The sequence below is a fragment of the Magallana gigas genome, chromosome 2 (genome assembly GCF_963853765.1).
Source record: "Magallana gigas chromosome 2, xbMagGiga1.1, whole genome shotgun sequence".
NCBI lineage: Eukaryota > Metazoa > Mollusca > Bivalvia > Ostreida > Ostreidae > Magallana > Magallana gigas.
Window position 1 is genome coordinate 6,910,997 of NC_088854.1, and position 19,154 is coordinate 6,930,150.

The 19,154-nt window shown below is 38.5% G+C and overlaps 1 protein-coding gene across 3 annotated transcripts; it reads left to right on the plus strand.

Moving 5' to 3' along the window:
- LOC105318012 (CD63 antigen) lies at nucleotides 1–13,192 on the plus strand. Of its 3 annotated transcripts, none has more exons than XM_034443897.2 (9): nucleotides 1–140; nucleotides 2,859–2,940; nucleotides 4,059–4,179; nucleotides 4,288–4,439; nucleotides 4,704–4,775; nucleotides 5,227–5,331; nucleotides 5,832–6,032; nucleotides 12,676–12,759; nucleotides 12,979–13,192. In XM_034443897.2, exons 2-9 carry the CDS (start codon nucleotides 2,881–2,883, stop codon nucleotides 13,048–13,050), a joined length of 867 nt encoding a protein of 288 aa, XP_034299788.2. In that variant the 5' UTR covers nucleotides 1–140; nucleotides 2,859–2,880; the 3' UTR covers nucleotides 13,051–13,192. The 3 variants fall into 3 exon arrangements, with proteins under 3 accessions (XP_034299788.2, XP_034299789.2, XP_065930815.1); XM_034443898.2 differs by having other exon boundaries at nucleotides 2,862–2,940; XM_066074743.1 differs by having other exon boundaries at nucleotides 12–140; nucleotides 2,809–2,940.
- Nucleotides 13,193–19,154: the final 5,962 nt, after the last annotated feature.

The window sequence follows — 19,154 nt, forward strand, 5'->3', positions numbered from 1 at the left end:
GGGGTCGTGACTGCATTGAACACATACCCCCTTTGATTGGAAAAACCAGGAAGACACCATTGGCAAATACAGCTCTGGTCACTAACACATCGAACGATCGAGACTGTAGTAATCATCTAGAGAAACCTTTAAGAATTAAGGTAAGAATTTATATCTTTTTCATGTTCATTACATCGTGATTTTTAAAACTTTTGTATTTAAACATCGAATTGATAATTCACTAAACGGATTATATATAGAATGTTCATGTTCTAATCTTTTGTGTGTTTTAGAAAAGCCCTGGCATTTTACTAACTTTCAGTTTCCGTGGTGATAAAACAAATTATATACATAATTTCAAAAACTACAATGGTAACTCAATTTTAAATGACTGGTGAAAAGTTCAAATTGATGATCAATTTAAAATGAAGAAGATGGGTGGATAAGGCGTGTAAAATGTCCATACGAGGTCGGACAAGCTACTGAAAAATTAAAATATTAATAAATCAGATATATTTTTTAAAAATCATTTAAAACAATATACATTTTACATATCATTGATTTTTAACCTATAAACATTTTCAATACTTGGAATATGTTGACCCAAACATGCGTATACATATCAAAACCTGCAAATACTATCATTTTTTAGAACTTTTATAGAGTGGGTCTGTGCTCCATATTTTTATCATAGTCTAAATAAGGTCTATTGGAAAACAAACCGATTTCAATCAACAAAAACGTGGAGAGATGACTCACTATACGTTTAAAATATCATTTTGTATCCCAACAATGGAACGTTTTGAAAAAATAATACAAGTCCGTAAATTCGTGCTCAAAGTCACACATAATATTTAAACAGCCTAATTTGTTGTGTCTGAAATGGCTCAGTGGTTAGAGTACCTAACAAAAGCTAACCTTATAAAACTAGGGTTTTTATGTTATGTGTTCGATACCGCAAAAATATCTGGCATTATTTTTTTTCCTTATATTCTGTTAAATATATTAAAAACTGAATATAGTTAGAAATTGTGCTTTTGCAAACTTGTATTATAATATATTTGAATAGATTTAATTGGGAAGAAATAAAACCAAAATTGTATTTCAGTACTAAACCGAATGGACATTTGCGTGATCTTATTCCCCCATTTTCTTTAAATTGTACAGAAGTTTTGTAAATTAAAACAAACTAGATATTAAATGGGTTTGTGTCATTATATACTAGAATATTTCGCTGCATTTATATACGTGTATTTTAAAATAAATGTTATAGATGGGGAAAAAAAATAGCAAATTCATGTTAAACTTTTAAAAACAATGTATCTTGTCAAAGTCATTCTGTAATGAAATGACATCCGATTGGCAATTTTTTATTTCTTATTTGATTTTTTACTTACTGTATTCCATATCAGCATGACAATAGCCTATTGTTTTTGCCATACGTAAGATTTTAGATTACCATCTACTATTCAATGTTACAATTAAGTGCCAATGCACGCTAACGAGTTAACCACTTCAGTGTTCACTGTACTATTTAAGAGACACCTTAGTGACGCATGTAATTGTCATCAAGCCAGCCTGGTGTATGTGTATGCGTTTTTGACTGAATAAAAACCAGGCTTTGTCTTTCTCAACTCAAAATACCAAACCTCATTTACATCTTCAATTTGATCTTTAAAATCCACACCCCATTGTTCTTTAATTGAGTCATAGTTATAAATAGATTGATAAAGATCGAACTTGCCGTAATTATGCTTGGCGTGTGACAACAGCAAAGAAGGAATGGATATTCGTTTGTTCCAGAATGCGCTGTGGCAAAGCACTTTGATAATTACGCAATTTGAAAAAAAAAATGCGATTTAAAAAAAGGTTGAGGTGTTGCTTGTTCATCAGATTTTTAAGAAGGCTTATGGTCAACAAATTATCCTTAAATTTTAAGATATAGGGTATAATGTATTAAGTCATTATTTGTGTTTTAATAAAGAAAAAATCTATTTATTCTAGCTTTGGAATATGAATATTTGCTTTCAATCTATACATCACTCTTCTTTTAATGGATGTTGATATGGTATAAATATGGGCCACGACAATCTAGATCCCTTAATCTAGTAATGTTGTTTGATACATTGAAATAATTCCATTATGTGTACCCTGTCTATATGTCAATATAAAAAATTACTTATTTTGACAACTCGTTTTAAATGGCATGGACGACCGAAATGGAACGTTGAAAATGACATAAAATGCGTAATCCACATTAAATGAGGAGGGGGGGGGGGGCGTGAATATATGCAAAATAAAGTAAATGATTAACCAATTACACAATGATCAACCCACGGACTTTTTTTTTATAAAACAAAACTAATCACTTCATTTCAATTAATGAACACATTTTTAATATACAATAAATTAGATTAGCGATTTAGCGACATATACTAATATGTATAATTCAAATCAATGTACATGTACGTCGATGCCGACTTAAGTTTCCAGAATTATTATTTCACGCACTATTATTGTTGATTACATAAAACCGGAATTATTATTTCACGCACTATTATTGTTGATTACATAAAACCGGAGGAAAGGAAACCATTGAAAAACAAGTATGAAAACAATCTGATATAAATAGAAATATTCTTAATATAGAAAGAATATTAATTTATATCACAAATAGGAATATGTTTCCTCTACTCACGCATACAATGTAAATTGTTGTTATATTCTCTGTGTTGAAAATTACAACCAAAGAGATAAGATAAACTGTTCATAAACAAACGTAACTATTCTCTAATATTCTTACATTTTTTTAACATTAATTTTGATTAGGTTGCAAATTGCTCAGCTTCATCCGTTGATGTGTTTACATGTATAATTAGCAGAATCTGACACCGGTCCAGAATGGGTTTCTTCAGCGGCGTGGGCAGAATCATTATTGTACTGCTGAATATCGTTTTTGTGGTGAGTATGCATTAGTTGAAGAGATTTATTACAGGGGTCATGGGAAGGGACGCGAGAGACCTTCCCCCCTTTCTACCCTGAAGCCAGGGTCGGACATCAAATTTTACCACCTTGTAATGGTGACATAGGTTTTTTTTTGCTTATATACATTAATTCTCAGCTATTAAAAATAACATGACTGTAGATTTTTAATGAAGGGTAGAGGATTCACCAAAATTATATCCGCCAAAATTAATGGTATACCTTGTAGGCCCAAATCCGTCAAATTTTTGTCCCGCCAATAAAACCGGCTATACGGTAACTCATACGGTAACCTCTCCAGGGTTTATGGGGAAAGATATACTTAAGTGATAAAGTTTGGTATCCACCTTTAAAAGGGGAATGGTCGCGATTTTGATCAGAAATTGTTTTTCCGATTTTAATGTTTACAGTGCTTAAGTAAGGCATTTTTGATATGCAACCAAAATTTGAGTGTCATTCGATGAGTTATAAGAAAGAGAGTTACAGAGCTTACAATTTTTTACTATGTAAACAAAGCTTTTGTTTTCATTTTGAATGTTGAAGTGAAAAAACCAATTTTAGACCTTAAATGAATGTGTTAAACGAAAGGGACTGTTTAACTTATGCTTAAAATAAATAAAAAGATAGACAAAATAGCTTTAATATTTGTACTGGTATCTTGAAACTATGTACAAAAAACAGGGAACTTACGTTGGTTACATAAAAAAGAATTGTGAGCTCTATATCTTGCTTATAACTCTATGATTGACACTCAAATTTCATAAGATCATCAGAAATGCGCATGCATTTCTAAAGCATTGTAAATAATAAAAACAGAAAAATAGAATTTGACCAAAATCGTTCCCATGCCCCTTATAATATAAAGTGATCAAGAACTAAAACTGTTTCTACGTGCTGTTTGTCAATTCAATCTCGATAGTACTTCTCTGAATATCTGGTGAGCAGCACTTTTGTAGGAAATGATACTCACATACATATTGTATACCCGTAGCTCGGTTTAACTTGAATTAATCTTAATAAATTGATTAATGGTATCAGCAAAAATTATATGTGGACGACCGTGAACAATTTGATCAATGTTCTTGATTCATTTACAGATTGTTTCTTTCGTGCTTTTGGCGTCTGGTCTTGTACTGAAATTCTTACCACACAATGAGTTTATCAAAAGCACAGAAGATCAGCTGAAAAAAGCTCTGGGAACGCTGCTCGAAGGAACAGGTTCATATAAAAGAATACACATATCTTAGTTAATTAGTCCGTTACTGTAATAAACATTTGAAAATGTAAACTAGAGAAAAATTATCCAACACTCATATTCTTCTGTAGGACATGATAATGCCGACTTGAGCAATTTCAGTTTGGCGGGAATGTTTGAAACGGTCGCCATTTGTCTCATTGTGATTGGCGCCTTTCTTTTATTCGTGGCGTTTTGTGGATGTTGTGGAGCCTGCTGCAAAATCCAGACACTTTTGATCATCGTAAGTGTTACCACACCTGGTGTCTTGATTTAAATCTTTGTCTGCGACATTGTATGGTCAACACAACATTGACAAACATATATATATATATTTGTTTGTTTGTTTGTTTTACACATGTACAATGATCAAACAACTGTTTAGTATCATCCTCTGAGTACCTTACAAGGTTTTCAAAAGCAAAATTTATTTTGACATTGATCTTAACTATTTTTGTAAAAACGTATATTTGTTCAATCGCTAAACTATTAAACGTTTGTGCTACAGTACGCAGGTATCCTTATTTTCCTGCTGGTGGGAGAGCTGGTAGTGATTATCGTCCTGTATGCGTCCCCAGCGGTGAGTTGTCTTAATAACGTCATGTCTTCATAAATGTTGTAAGGTGTTAGAGAATAGTCATGCATGATTCCCCCACCTTTGGGTTGTATGAAAGTTGGTATGCTTACTGCCTTTTCTTGTGGTAAGTTGTATGCGTGCATTTTAAGTAAATGGTACGATAATGTCATGTGTGATGTGAAAAAACCATGCTGTACAATATCTTGAAGAAATGATGTAATGCTATATTCTTACAGTTCCTAATGTGAGATGGAAAGAAAAATATAATATCTATCATGCCTCATTCACATCTCAACATGTAATAAACATAATAAACATTTATGCAAACATTCTTTTAATATATTTCAATACGTCAGAAACCAGACGAGACTCTTTATTTAAACATTATTTGATATTTACTGTTTCAGAACAGTGATATCTCAAATTTTTATCATTATTTTATTTAATAATCTAGGTGAAAGACATGGTTAAAACTGAACTGACTTCTTCCTTACAAAACTACAAAGGACTGACCGCGACAAATGTGGAGTCGCTGTTATGGAACGCGGCAATGATAGAGGTATTTGTAAGAGTACTTTTAATCTAAAAGCATGATTTTCCTTTGAAGAAAGCGCGACTAATCTGACTCTGTACAGTTACAAACGAGACAAAAACTGACTCCCAGTTCTTCCTTAGTTCTTGTTCTTTAGATCAGCCTCCTTGCTCTAAAACAAAAATAGTGAAAATCGTTTTAAAACCCTTTGAAATTCCTAACTTTTAATTAATGTGATTCTTACTAGGTTTGTACAAACAGGAGTAACCTTTTAAATATTCGACTCAAATAGTAAACAAGTTGATAAGTATACTTTTTGACTTAGGTGCTTCGAAAATACAACTAAAACAAACTTAATATTTTCCTTTTCTCATGTCGCAGTGTTTTGCAATTTATTAAGACATTTCATAGTGTATGACTTTTACTTTAAGTAATAGTTTTTCCAAAAATTAAGAATGTAGTAATTTTTATTGGTGCCATTAACAAGATTTACTTATCGTATTGAATTAATTCAATAATTAATTAAGTTCAAATGCTGTGGAGTCAACAATTATGGGGATTTTGCCAAGTACGCACCGAATTGGGACAATACACCAGACATTGACGGTACAGATGCCACTACATTGATAACACCTGTCGCGTGCTGTGTGACAATCCCAGTCGACGCATCAAAGGCACAGCAATGCGCCGCAGGTACCCTGGATTCTACAAAAAACAATTACAACAAGGTAAACTGTCTATCTTTTGAGCTGAACAAAACTGTTATTGAAGACTAAAACCTTCCTAATGCACTGTGTTTTGTTACAATGCTTTCGAACATGTAGAATTTGTTAAATTCTCAGCTGTAATAGTACGATACTTGCAGATCTTTCACACGCCCATTTAATACTTAAATAATATTCAGCAGACTTGCATTTCATCGCCGGTCCTGCTTATAGTTTACTTCTTCCTGAACTAAGATAAAGTAAGCGGTACAGACAAATTAAAAACCGCGCGATATGAAACATAAAAACTTTGTGGAGAAAAATCATTTTTTTTTATTAAGGAGTTGATATATACATTGTTAATGATTTTTTTTTCAAAAGTACATATCAAATTGGTTATGTAAGGTTGAAAGTTTCATTTAATTTTACAAAATTAAATATAATTAAAACACGTGGAGACGTTTGTTTCTGTGCTCGCAGTACATGAATTAGCAAAGTGTATTCATTGATGAACTCGTTTTATACAAGTCGATTGAAAGCATAACAAAACATAATTGAATAGACTTCTGTTCACCATTAACGTACATGTAATTCAAACACATCTGACAAATAATAAAAACAGTCAGTGTGAAAAATTTTCCTAAAACAAGCGGTGATAACTGTGTGAGTAGTAGTTTGTCCTCTGACTGTGGGAGTAGTAGTTTGTCCTCTGACTGTGGGAGAAGTAGTGTGACCTCTGACCGTGTGAGTAGTATTGTGTCCTCTGACTGTGTCAGTAGTAGTGTGTCCTCTGACTGTGTGAGTAGTAGTGTGTCCTCTGACTGTGTGAGTAGTAGTGTGTCCTCTGACTGTGTGAGTAGTAGTGTGTCCTCTGACTGTGTGAGTAGTAGTGTGTCCTCTGACCGTGGGAGTAGTAGTGTGTCCTCTGACTGTGTGAGTAGTAGTGTGTCCTCTGACTGTGGGAGTAGTAGTGTGTCCTCTGACTGTGTGAGTAGTAGTGTGTCCTCTGACTGTGTGAGTAGTAGTGTGTCCTCTGACTGTGTGAGTAGTAGTTTGTCCTCTGACTGTGGGAGTAGTAGTGTGTCCTCTGACTGTGTGAGTAGTATTGTGTCCTCTGACTGTGTGAGTAGTAGTGTGTCCTCTGACTGTGTGAGTAGTAGTGTGTCCTCTGACTGTGGAAGAAGTAGTGTGTCCTCTGACTGTGTGAGTAGTAGTGTGTCCTCTGACCGTTGGAGTAGTAGTGTGTCCTCTGACCGTGTGAGTAGTAGTGTGTCCTCTGACTGTGGGAGTAGTAGTGTGTCCTCTGACTGTGTGAGTAGTAGTGTGTCCTCTGACTGTGGGAATAGTAGTGTGTCCTCTGACTGTGTGAGTAGTAGTGTGTCCTCTGACTGTGTGAGTAGTAGTGTGTCCTCTGACCGTGTGAGTAGTAGTTTGTCCTCTGACTGTGTGAGTAGTAGTGTGTCCTCTGACTGTGTGAGTAGTAGTGTGTCCTCTGACTGTGTGAGTAGTAGTGTGCCTTCTGACTGTGTGAGTAGTAGTTTGTCCTCTGACTGTGGGAGTAGTAGTGTGTCCTCTGACTGTGTGAGGAGTAGTAGTGTGTCCTCTGACTGTGTGAGTAGTAGTGTGTCCTCTGACCGTTGGAGTAGTATTGTGTCCTCTGACTGTGTGAGTAGTAGTGTGCCCTCTGACTGTGTGAGTAGTAGTGTGTCCTCTGACTGTGTGAGTAGTAGTTTGTCCTCTGACTGTGTGAGTAGTAGTGTGTCCTCTGACCGTGTGAGTAGTAGTGTGTCCTCTGACCGTGTGAGTAGTAGTGTGTCCTCTGACTGTGGGAGTAGTAGTGTGTCCTCTGACTGTGTGAGTAGTAGTGTGCCCTCTGACTGTGTGAGTAGTAGTGTGCCCTCTGACTGTGTCAGTAGTAGTGTGTCCTCTGACTGTGTCAGTTGTAGTGTGTCCTCTGACTGTGGGAGTAGCAGTGTGTCCTCTGACTGTTGGAGTAGTAGTGTGTCCTCTGACCGTGTGAGTAGTTGTGTGTCCTCTGACTGTGTGAGTAGTAGTGTTTCCTCTAACTGTGTGAGTAGTAGTGTGACATCTGACCGTGTGAGTAGTATTGTGTCCTCTGACTGTGTGAGTAGTAGTGTGTCCTCTGACTGTGTGAGTAGTAGTGTGTCCTCTGACTGTGTGAGTAGTAGTGTGTCCTCTGACTGTGGGAGTAGTAGTGTGTCCTCTGACCGTGTGAGTAGTAGTGTGTCCTCTGACCGTGTGAGTAGTAGTGTGTCCTCTGACTGTGTGAGTAGTAGTGTGTCCTCTGACTGTGTGAGTAGTAGTGTGTCCTCTGACTGTGTGAGTAGTAGTGTGTCCTTTGACCGTTGGAGTAGTAGTGTGTCCTCTGACTGTGTGAGTAGTAGTGTGTCCTCTGACCGTGTGATTAGTAGTGTGTCCTCTGACCGTGTGAGTAGTAGTGTGTCCTCTGACCGTGTGAGTAGTAGTGTGTCCTCTGACTGTGGGAGTAGTAGTGTGTCCTCTGACTGTGGGAGTGGTAGTGTGTCCTCTGACTGTGGGAGTGGTAGTGTGTCCTCTGATTGTGTGAGTAGTAGTGTGTCCTCTGACTGTGTGAGTAGTAGTGTGTCCTCTGACTGTGTGAGTAGTAGTGTGTCCTCTGACTGTGTGAGTAGTAGTGTGTCCTCTGACTGTGTGAGTAGTAGTGTGCCCTCTGACCGTGTGAGTAGTAGTGTGCCCTCTGACCGTGTGAGTAGTAGTGTGTCCTCTGACTGTGTGAGTAGTAGTGTGTCCTCTGACTGTGGGAGTAGTAGTGTGTCCTCTGACTGTGTGAGTAGTAGTGTGTCCTCTGACTGTGTGAGTAGTAGTGTGCCTTCTGACTGTGTGAGTAGTAGTGTGCCCTCTGACTGTGTCAGTAGTAGTGTGTCCTCTGACTGTGTCAGTAGTAGTGTGTCCTCTGACTGTGGGAGTAGCAGTGTGTCCTCTGACTGTTGGAGTAGTAGTGTGTCCTCTGACCGTGTGAGTAGTTGTGTGTCCTCTGACTGTGTGAGTAGTAGTGTGTCCTCTCACTGTGGGAGTTGTAGTGTGTCCTCTGACTGTGTGAGTAGTAGTGTGTCCTCTGACTGTGTGAGTAGTAGTGTGTCCTCTGACTGTGTGAGTAGTAGTGTGTCCTCTGACTGTGTCAGTAGTAGTGTGTCCTCTGACTGTGTGAGTAGTAGTGTGTCGTCTGACTGTGTGAGTAGTAGTGTGTCCTCTGACTGTGTGAGTAGTAGTGTGTCCTCTGACTGTGGGAGTGGTAGTGTGTCCTCTGACTGTGGGAGTAGTAGTGTGTCCTCTGACTGTGTGAGTAGTAGTGTGTCCTCTGACTGTGTGAGTAGTAGTGTGTCCTCTGACTGTGTGAGTAGTAGTGTGTCCTCTGACCGTGTGATTAGTAGTGTGTCCTCTGACCGTGTGAGTAGTAGTGTGTCCTCTGACCGTGTGATTAGTAGTGTGTCCTCTGACCGTGTGAGTAGTAGTGTGTCCTCTGACTGTGGGAGTGGTAGTGTGTCCTCTGACTGTGGGAGTAGTAGTGTGTCCTCTGACTGTGTGAGTAGTAGTGTGTCCTCTGACTGTGTGAGTAGTAGTGTGTCCTCTGACCGTGTGAGTAGTAGTGTGTCCTCTGACTGTGGGAGTAGTAGTGTGTCCTCTGACTGTGGGAGTGGTAGTGTGTCCTCTGACTGTGGGAGTAGTAGTGTGTCCTCTGACTGTGTGAGTAGTAGTGTGTCCTCTGACTGTGTGAGTAGTAGTGTGCCCTCTGACTGTGTGAGTAGTAGTGTGCCCTCTGACTGTGTGAGTAGTAGTGTGTCCTCTCACTGTGGGAGTTGTAGTGTGTCCTCTCACTGTGGGAGTAGTAGTGTGTCCTCTGACTGTGTGAGTAGTAGTGTGTCCTCTGACTGTGTGAGTAGTAGTGTGTCCTCTGACTGTGTGAGTAGTAGTGTGTCCTCTGACTGTGTGAGTAGTAGTGTGTCCTCTGACTGTGTGAGTAGTAGTGTGTCCTCTGACTGTGTGAGTAGTAGTGTGTCCTCTGACTGTGTGAGTAGTAGTGTGTCCTCTGACTGTGTGAGTAGAAGTGTGTCCTCTGACTGTGTGAGTAGGAGTGTGTCCTCTGACTGTGTGAGTACATGTAGTAGTGTGTCCTCTAACTTTGTGAGTAGGAGTGTGACCTCTGACCGTGTGAGTAGTAGTGTGTCTTCTGACCGTTGGAGTAGTAGTGTGTCCTCTGACCGTCTGAGTAGTAGTGTGTCCTCTGACTGTGGGAGTAGTAGTGTGTCCTCTGACCGTGTGAGTAGTATTGTGTCCTCTGACTGTGTGAGAAGGAGTGTGTCCTCTGTCTGTGTGAATAATAGTGTGTACTCTGACTGTGTGAGTAGTAGTGTGTCCTCTGACCGTGTGAGTAGTAGTGTGTCCTCTGACTGTGTGAGTAGTAGTGTGTCCTCTGACTGTGGGAGTAGTAGTGTGTCCTCTGACTGTGGGAGTAGTAGTGTGTCCTCTGACCGTGTGAGTAGTAGTGTGTCCTCTGACTGTGTGAGTAGGAGTGTGTCCTCTGACTGTGTGAGTAGTAGTGTGTCTTCTGACTGTGGGAGTAGGAGTGTGACCTCTGACCATGTGAGTAGTAGTGTGTCCTCTGACTGTGTGAGTAGGACTGTGTCCTCTGACTGTGGGAGTAGCAGTGTGTCCTCTGACTGTTGGAGTAGTAGTGTGTCCTCTGACCGTGTGAGTAGTAGTGTGTCCTCTGACTATGTGAGAAGTAGTGTGTCCTCTGACTGTGGGAGTAGGAGTGTGACCTCTGACCGTGTGAGTAGTAGTGTGTCCTCTGACTGTGTGAGTAGTAGTGTGTCCTCTGACCGTGGTAGTAGTAGTGTGTCCTCTGACTCTGTGAGTAGTAGTGTGTCCTCTGACTGTGTGAGTAGGAGTGTGTCCTCTGACTGTGGGAGTAGCAGTGTGTCCTCTGACTGTTGGAGTAGTAGTGTGTCCTCTGACTGTGTGAGTAGTAGTGTGTCCTCTGACCGTGTGAGTAGTAGTGTGTCCTCTGACCGTGTGAGTAGTAGTGTGTCCTCTGACCGTGTGAGTAGTAGTGTGTCCTCTGACTGTGTGAGTAGTAGTGTGTCCTCTGACTGTGTGAGTAGTAGTGTGTCCTCTGACTGTGTGAGTAGTAGTGTGTCCTTTGACCGTTGGAGTAGTAGTGTGTCCTCTGACTGTGTGAGTAGTAGTGTGTCCTCTGACCGTGTGATTAGTAGTGTGTCCTCTGACCGTGTGAGTAGTAGTGTGTCCTCTGACTGTGGGAGTAGTAGTGTGTCCTCTGACTGTGGGAGTGGTAGTGTGTCCTCTGACTGTGGGAGTAGTAGTGTGTCCTCTGACTGTGTGAGTAGTAGTGTGTCCTCTGACTGTGTGAGTAGTAGTGTGTCCTCTGACTGTGTGAGTAGTAGTGTGCCCTCTGACTGTGTGAGTAGTAGTGTGTCCTCTCACTGTGGGAGTTGTAGTGTGTCCTCTGACTGTGGGAGTAGTAGTGTGTCCTCTGACTGTGTGAGTAGTAGTGTGTCCTCTGACTGTGTGAGTAGTAGTGTGTCCTCTGACTGTGTGAGTAGTAGTGTGTCCTCTGACTGTGTGAGTAGTAGTGTGTCCTCTGACTGTGTGAGTAGTAGTGTGTCCTCTGACTGTGTGAGTAGTAGTGTGTCCTCTGACTGTGTGAGTAGAAGTGTGTCCTCTGACTGTGTGAGTAGGAGTGTGTCCTCTGACTGTGTGAGTACATGTAGTAGTGTGTCCTCTAACTTTGTGAGTAGGAGTGTGACCTCTGACCGTGTGAGTAGTAGTGTGTCTTCTGACCGTTGGAGTAGTAGTGTGTCCTCTGACCGTCTGAGTAGTAGTGTGTCCTCTGACTGTGGGAGTAGTAGTGTGTCCTCTGACCGTGTGAGTAGTATTGTGTCCTCTGACTGTGTGAGAAGGAGTGTGTCCTCTGTCTGTGTGAATAATAGTGTGTACTCTGACTGTGTGAGTAGTAGTGTGTCCTCTGACCGTGTGAGTAGTAGTGTGTCCTCTGACTGTGTGAGTAGTAGTGTGTCCTCTGACTGTGGGAGTAGTAGTGTGTCCTCTGACTGTGGGAGTAGTAGTGTGTCCTCTGACCGTGTGAGTAGTAGTGTGTCCTCTGACTGTGTGAGTAGGAGTGTGTCCTCTGACTGTGTGAGTAGTAGTGTGTCTTCTGACTGTGGGAGTAGGAGTGTGACCTCTGACCGTGTGAGTAGTAGTGTGTCCTCTGACTGTGTGAGAAGGACTGTGTCCTCTGACTGTGGGAGTAGCAGTGTGTCCTCTGACTGTTGGAGTAGTAGTGTGTCCTCTGACCGTGTGAGTAGTAGTGTGTCCTCTGACTATGTGAGAAGTAGTGTGTCCTCTGACTGTGGGAGTAGGAGTGTGACCTCTGACCGTGTGAGTAGTAGTGTGTCCTCTGACTGTGTGAGTAGTAGTGTGTCCTCTGACCGTGGTAGTAGTAGTGTGTCCTCTGACTCTGTGAGTAGTAGTGTGTCCTCTGACTGTGTGAGTAGGAGTGTGTCCTCTGACTGTGGGAGTAGCAGTGTGTCCTCTGACTGTTGGAGTAGTAGTGTGTCCTCTGACTGGTGTTTTTTGTTCTATTTGACAGGGATGCTTCGACAGTATCTGGGACAAGATGTTCGATAACCCTATCATGCTGGGCATCGTGTTGGCAGTTGCGTTCGCCATACAGGTATGATATTCTCCATTGATAAATATGATTATGTTCTTTGAAATATTTAGAATTTTAATACAATTGTCCAATGCATTATCCAGTTAAAAGATAATTATTTTTACACTTTGAAAAAAAATATACTTTTAAAAAATATCAACTAAAATTAGCATGTACTTAACCATAAAAAGTATATGGATGATACTTAGATTGAAGAAACTTTTTTTTCATTTATTTCAGATACTCTTAATCATCTTCACCATATTGATGTACAAAGAAAACAAAGACAACAAAGTGAATTCCGTTTTCTAACCAGAGTCACGTGATCAAGGAACGAGAAGACCCTCATTAACACAGATTTAATCAAGCGAACATATTTTTATTATTTTTTAAAAGTCAGTGATTATATACAAATCCTATAACAATCAATGAAAATGGTTTACACAATCAGTGTCTGTATTTATATAGGTAGGAGTCTGCAAAATTCAATAAGGTTTTTTTTTTCTGTATGACGTTTAGGTCAGACAAATGTACGTACATTTAGGATGCATATGTGCTATGTTCAATTTGTTTCTGACTGTAGTTTGGGATACACAAAAATAAGCTGCTTCTGACTAATTTACGAAGTTTAAACAGTTAAAAACGACAGCTATGATCAAATTCTGGCGCATGTTTGTTGAAACGATAGTTTAAAATCAACTTTTTTTGTTTAATGATGTACGTCATTTATATAAAAAAAAAAACGCAATTCGTTGGATGTTCGCTGATACATTCCAGTGTGTAAACGTCACATCCAGGATTGCAATTTATCCATATTAGGTAACTTACCTGATCATCAGCTCTGTGAACTGACACTTAGCATTTGGTTTGAAAGTGTTAATTATTTGTAATTATCCGTTTTTGTTGTTGTTTTTTTTTTATTTTATGACGTTAATGTAATTTATTATGCCCTAACTCTTTTCTTTTTTTCACAGAAATTTTAGATTTTACTCTCTTTCATTATTTTGTTAACAACAAAATGCAGATTATAATCTTTAATTTTTCAATTAACTTTTCCAACATCATCATGTTTTTATCTCACAGTTGTTATAAATAAAGAAGTTACGTTCTTTGTATGGGTTTTTGATCTCTCTCTGCATGCTGAGGAACCTGTGGTAATTTTTGGAGTTAACATTTATCTACGCCAGTGGTTATGTTAAATAACATAAAGTGCGAGATGTTTAATTATATTCAATAAAGGTACATTAAACACTATATTTTACCAAAATACAGTAACTAATGAGTACTGTTTTTGGCATAGATTTTCCATCTAAGCAAGGTGAGTTTTATTTACTGGTTTTTGTTATCCTCTGGATAGTTTTCAGTACAGTTCGTAATTTTATCTTCATCAAGTACAAATGCGTAACTTTTTTTATAATTTTGTCTGCACTCCGATGGTCCGTTAACCTTTGTAATTAAGTAAACCTTATCATTATCTTCCATCTCCCAAATACTTTGAGACTCGTGTCTTTTAGATGTTTCCTTGAAGCTCTTTATCAGGGATCTGAAACATACATGGAACATGCGCCATAAGCTCAAATGTAAACGTCTCCAGGTGTTTTGAGTATATTTATTTTTGTACGATTAAATGAAACTTTCAATCTTACATAACCAATTTGATATGTACTTTTGAAAAATAGTCATTAGAATATATCTATTCCTTAATATAAAAAATATCTTCACAAAGTTTCTGGCACTATATTTTTGTCGCGGAAGCTAAATAAATAACATGTTACTAGTAATATGGCTGTTCCATGTATGTTTTATATCCCTGACAAAGAGCGTAAATAATGGCTTTATAGCGGAGATACACAATATTTTATACAAATAGAGATCAGTATAAAAATATAAATATAACGCGCGCGGTATTCAATTTGTCTGCTTCGCTTGGAGTGTCATAGGACCGACGACATCCAAAAATAAGCATTCAATGCTTAATTAAACGTCATTATTATGCATTTTTTTTTCTATCTTTAAGGCTTCCGAAATTTCTCTGGAAAGAACATTTCCAAGTTTCTTAAACCCAGCTAATGTCTACGGCTGAATGTTGGCTTTCTTTGTCAATTCTAGCGCACCTGAGAATCGCCATCAATGAAAATATTTTTGTATTTTCGTGATCTAAATCGACTACTTCAAATGTTACAATTGTGGACAAAATGTCTAATACTGTGGATTCTTCATGCTTTATTGTGTAAAGGCTGAATTATTTTCGAGTCTTCTTAGACTCTAAAGCTTGCAACCTCTTAGATATGTCTCCAGTGTCCACATATCGTGCATAATTTATGTACATATGTATATTCGATATCAAAATAAACGCACAATTTGTCACTCTGAATAAACTTGATAGCGGACTAGCTCTTTTCCTTCAGATTTTTCTGCTGACTTTTTTTACGGTATTTCTAGTTACTCTGAGTCACTCAGATGACCTATCACCATGTTCAATGCGATCCCACCGCGACGGACGAAGATGCCGTTGCGTTGTTACGGCGCTGTAGGAGACTCTACTGCGTTTTCTTTGGCGTTTTACATTATTTAAGGACGCAGCTCCGGTGTGACAGAAGTTTTACCGGCTGTACGTCGTCCGTCGTGCGTCGTTAGTTAGCAATGTTACATTTTTCAATTCTTCTTAAAAACTACGAGGCCAATTGTTACCATTTGTATTTGAAGCATATCTATAATAAGATTCTAAATTATGAAATTTATTACCCTACTATCCCAGGGGTCTCATTTACGGGGCCAAATACACATTTTTTAAAATCTTCTCTACTTCCACACATGAGGAAAAAATTAAAGGCATGATTAAGTTTATGATTTCCATTAAGCTCTCTACCTAAATTGTGAAATTCATAACCCCTAGGTCGGGGATTCGGGCCCTTTGATGGGGCCAATTCTGTCATACTGTTAAAATGTATTAAATCTTATAAAATCTTCTTCCTTACGTCCGTGAGAGGGGGAGATAAACTGAATGCATGTATGATGTCCATGAAGCCCTCTACCTATATTGTGAAATTCATGACCCCTGGATCAGGGGTCCTGGCCCTAGGGGTAGGGTCAAATGGCCATATACATTGAAAATGTAAAAAAAAAATATTATTTTCTTTTATTCTTTCACAGTCGCGAGAGATAAACAAAACGCATTGTTAACATGTCCATAATGTCTCTTGTTAAGTTTTGATTACAGAGTAGCCCATTATAGTAATTAAAGTCTAATGCATTTTGTCTTTATACTTTGATATCTGTAAGCTGAAGAGCATTAAGAAGTGCATCTTCAATCATAAACGTGGGTCAATGCGATTAAATCTCACAACATTCTCGTGTATAAACGTTCAGTTTTCTAACAAATGACCATTAAAGGATTGCTAGACACCTTTTGACCAAGAGTTTACAATTTTTTGCCTCAAGAGCTAACTAAAGATATAGATAATCCTAGATTCCTCCGACTCCTGCCTCTTCCTTATATGAATTGATGTTTGCAGACGAAACTGTCACGGATTATGGTTAAGACTCCAAAATGAAGTAAAGTGCAAAAAAAGGACTCCCTGACAGGTGACGTTACAGGCTATAGTACTCAGGTTACCGTCTAGGTACGGGCTATGGGGTTATGGCTATATGGTACTCAGGTTACCGTCTAGGTTATGGCTATGGTACTCAGGTTACTGTCTAGGTTATGGCTATATGGTACTCAGGTTACCGTCTAGGTTATGGCTATGGTACTCGGGTGACCGTCTAGGTTATGGCTATGGTACTCATGTTACCTTCTAGGTTATGGCTATGGTACTCAGGTTACCGTCTAGGTTATGGCTATATGGTACTCAGGTTACGGTCTAGGTTATGGCTATGGTACTCAGGTTACCGTCTAGGTTATGACTATGGTACTCGGGTGACCATATAGGTTATGGCTATGGTACTCAGGTTACCGTCTAGGTTATGGCTATATGGTACTCAGGTTACCGTCAAGGTTATGGCTATTGTACTCAGGTTACCGTCTAGGTTATGGCTATATGGTACTCAGGTTACCGTCTAGGTGTGGCTATATCATAGTGGTACTCGGGTGACCGTCTAGGTTATGGCTATGATACAGGTTAAGGGCTATGGTTCTCAGGTTACCGTCTGGGTACGGGCTATGGTACTCGGGTGACCGTCTAGGTACGGATTTGTCAGAACCTTAAGCACACATGACCTGCACACAAAACTCCTTGGTCCCATACAAACTGTGGATCTAAGAACCACGAGCATTATAATGGTATCTGAGGATGAAAGAACCCAGACAAAAGAGTCTGAATAACCACGAACTCGGTTCAACACACGAATACATGCAAAGTTTGTGCATGTATTCGTGTGTTTGTATGGGACCAAGGAGTTTTGTATGCAGGTCATACATGCTCGAGATTTTGACATATCCAGTGTATGTATGATCAAAGTTCGTGCGTGTATTCGTGTGTTGGAAAGAGTTCGTGGTTAATACACTTAGAGGATTTTTCAATCTATTTTTAGCAAAAGGATCTGATGCCCTCTTCTAGTAGTTATTGTCCCTGAAAGTATTAAAATTTACATAAAATCATTTCTAACCTTTTTATTATTTATCATAGAGACTTCGGACTACTTGCAATAGAAGCGTCTACCTTGGAGAGTCTTTACATAGGCTTTGCCTGTTGCCTAATCCATTTGATTACTCAATAAAATATGTTTAAAATTAAATTACCTTGGCCGAACAAAATACATAAAGGTCAAAGGTCATTTGAAAATCTGTTAATTAATGAGTTTTTAGATCTCTTTTGTTTAAGGTGGTAGAGAAAAACTTTTTCATGGATATAGCAGGACATCATAAGACATTATAAATTATTATACTTTCACGTTAAATAGGCCTACTGAAATCTGATTGTTTAGACGCAGTTGATAATCCGTTCTATTACCCTCAGCGTTAGCAACACACTTAGCAACGGGTAACACAACGAATTGTTACATGCGCGTAAATCATGCGCGTATGGTTCGCCGTAAATTCATGTCATTTCTATGTAAAAGTAGTAAAACATTCTCTAAAATTAAGACATTCAGTATTTTTGCGGAGGTTGGCAATGGTTTTCTAGGGGTGTCAATTTCAACTGTTACCCTCCCAAACAGGCACTATTTATATAATATAGCCCCTTGGCTCCTTCCTTAAAAAATTACTAAGTCATTGCCCCATTTGTACGAAATGTTTGTTATTGCTACTCGTCTGAAACCATAAAAGATAGAGACTTGAAAACTTTTACCAATGTCTTCATTACACTTTGTGGGTTTACCAATTTATTCATACCAAAAGGATCTGAAGCCCCCTTCTATTAGTTATTGCCCCGGAATGTATTGAAATTTCCATAAAATCACTTCCAATTTTTTTTTTATTCATCAAAGAGACTTCGAACTACATGGGATAGAAGCGTCTACCTTGGTCGAACAAAACGACATAAAGGTCAAAGGTCAAGGTCATTTCGAAATCTGTTAATTAAGTTTTTAGATCTCTTTTGTTAAGGGTGGTACAGAAAACCTTTTCCATTAATGTAGTTGGACTTCTTGAGACATTTCAAAATATAACCCTACAGCCCTATCCTTGAAACAATTATAGAGTTATTGCCCTTATTGTACAAAATGCTTGTTATCGCTATTCCTCATTAATCGTTAGAGATAAAGCCCTGAAACTTTTACTAATGTATTCAGTACATTTAGGGACTCCTTTAATCTATTCATACTGAAAGGGTTCGAGATCCCTTTCTAGCAGTTATCTCCCCTGAAAGTTTCTTAATTTTGTTGAAAACAGGTACAAATTTTGAACTTTACATTGTAGGGCCATTAGACATCTTCAAATTGAAATGTTGACCTTTACAAGTCAATACGACATCAAGGTCAAAGGTCAAGGTAAAAAAAAAATCGCATATTTCAGTTTTTTAATTTAAAAAAAAAATAATGCATAGAAAACGTTTTATTAATTATATTGAAACAAAACATAAAAAATAATGAGGTGGAAAGACCTCTTGCTAATTGTTCGAGAACAAATAGTCTACTAGTTGTTATGATCTTATTTATAAAAACTGAAGGTAATTAATTACATTTTTTTAAAGTAGTTTGAAGTAATTTATAGTTGTGTCTGTCTTCATTTACTGCCCTCAATTACATGTACAAGTTAATTGAATGTATTTAGATAAATTTCCAAATTATCGCATGCGCGGATCCAGAATTTTTTTTAGGCTCCGACGGTTATTTCAGTTTGCCAGGGGGTCCGAGACATATTTTTGTTTTTTTTTACATTGTAATTTTTAAAAAATTGAATTTTACAGGCGGGTCTGGACCCCTTTAACCCCCCCCCCCCATACCCTTCTCCAGATCCGTGCAACGTAAAAAAA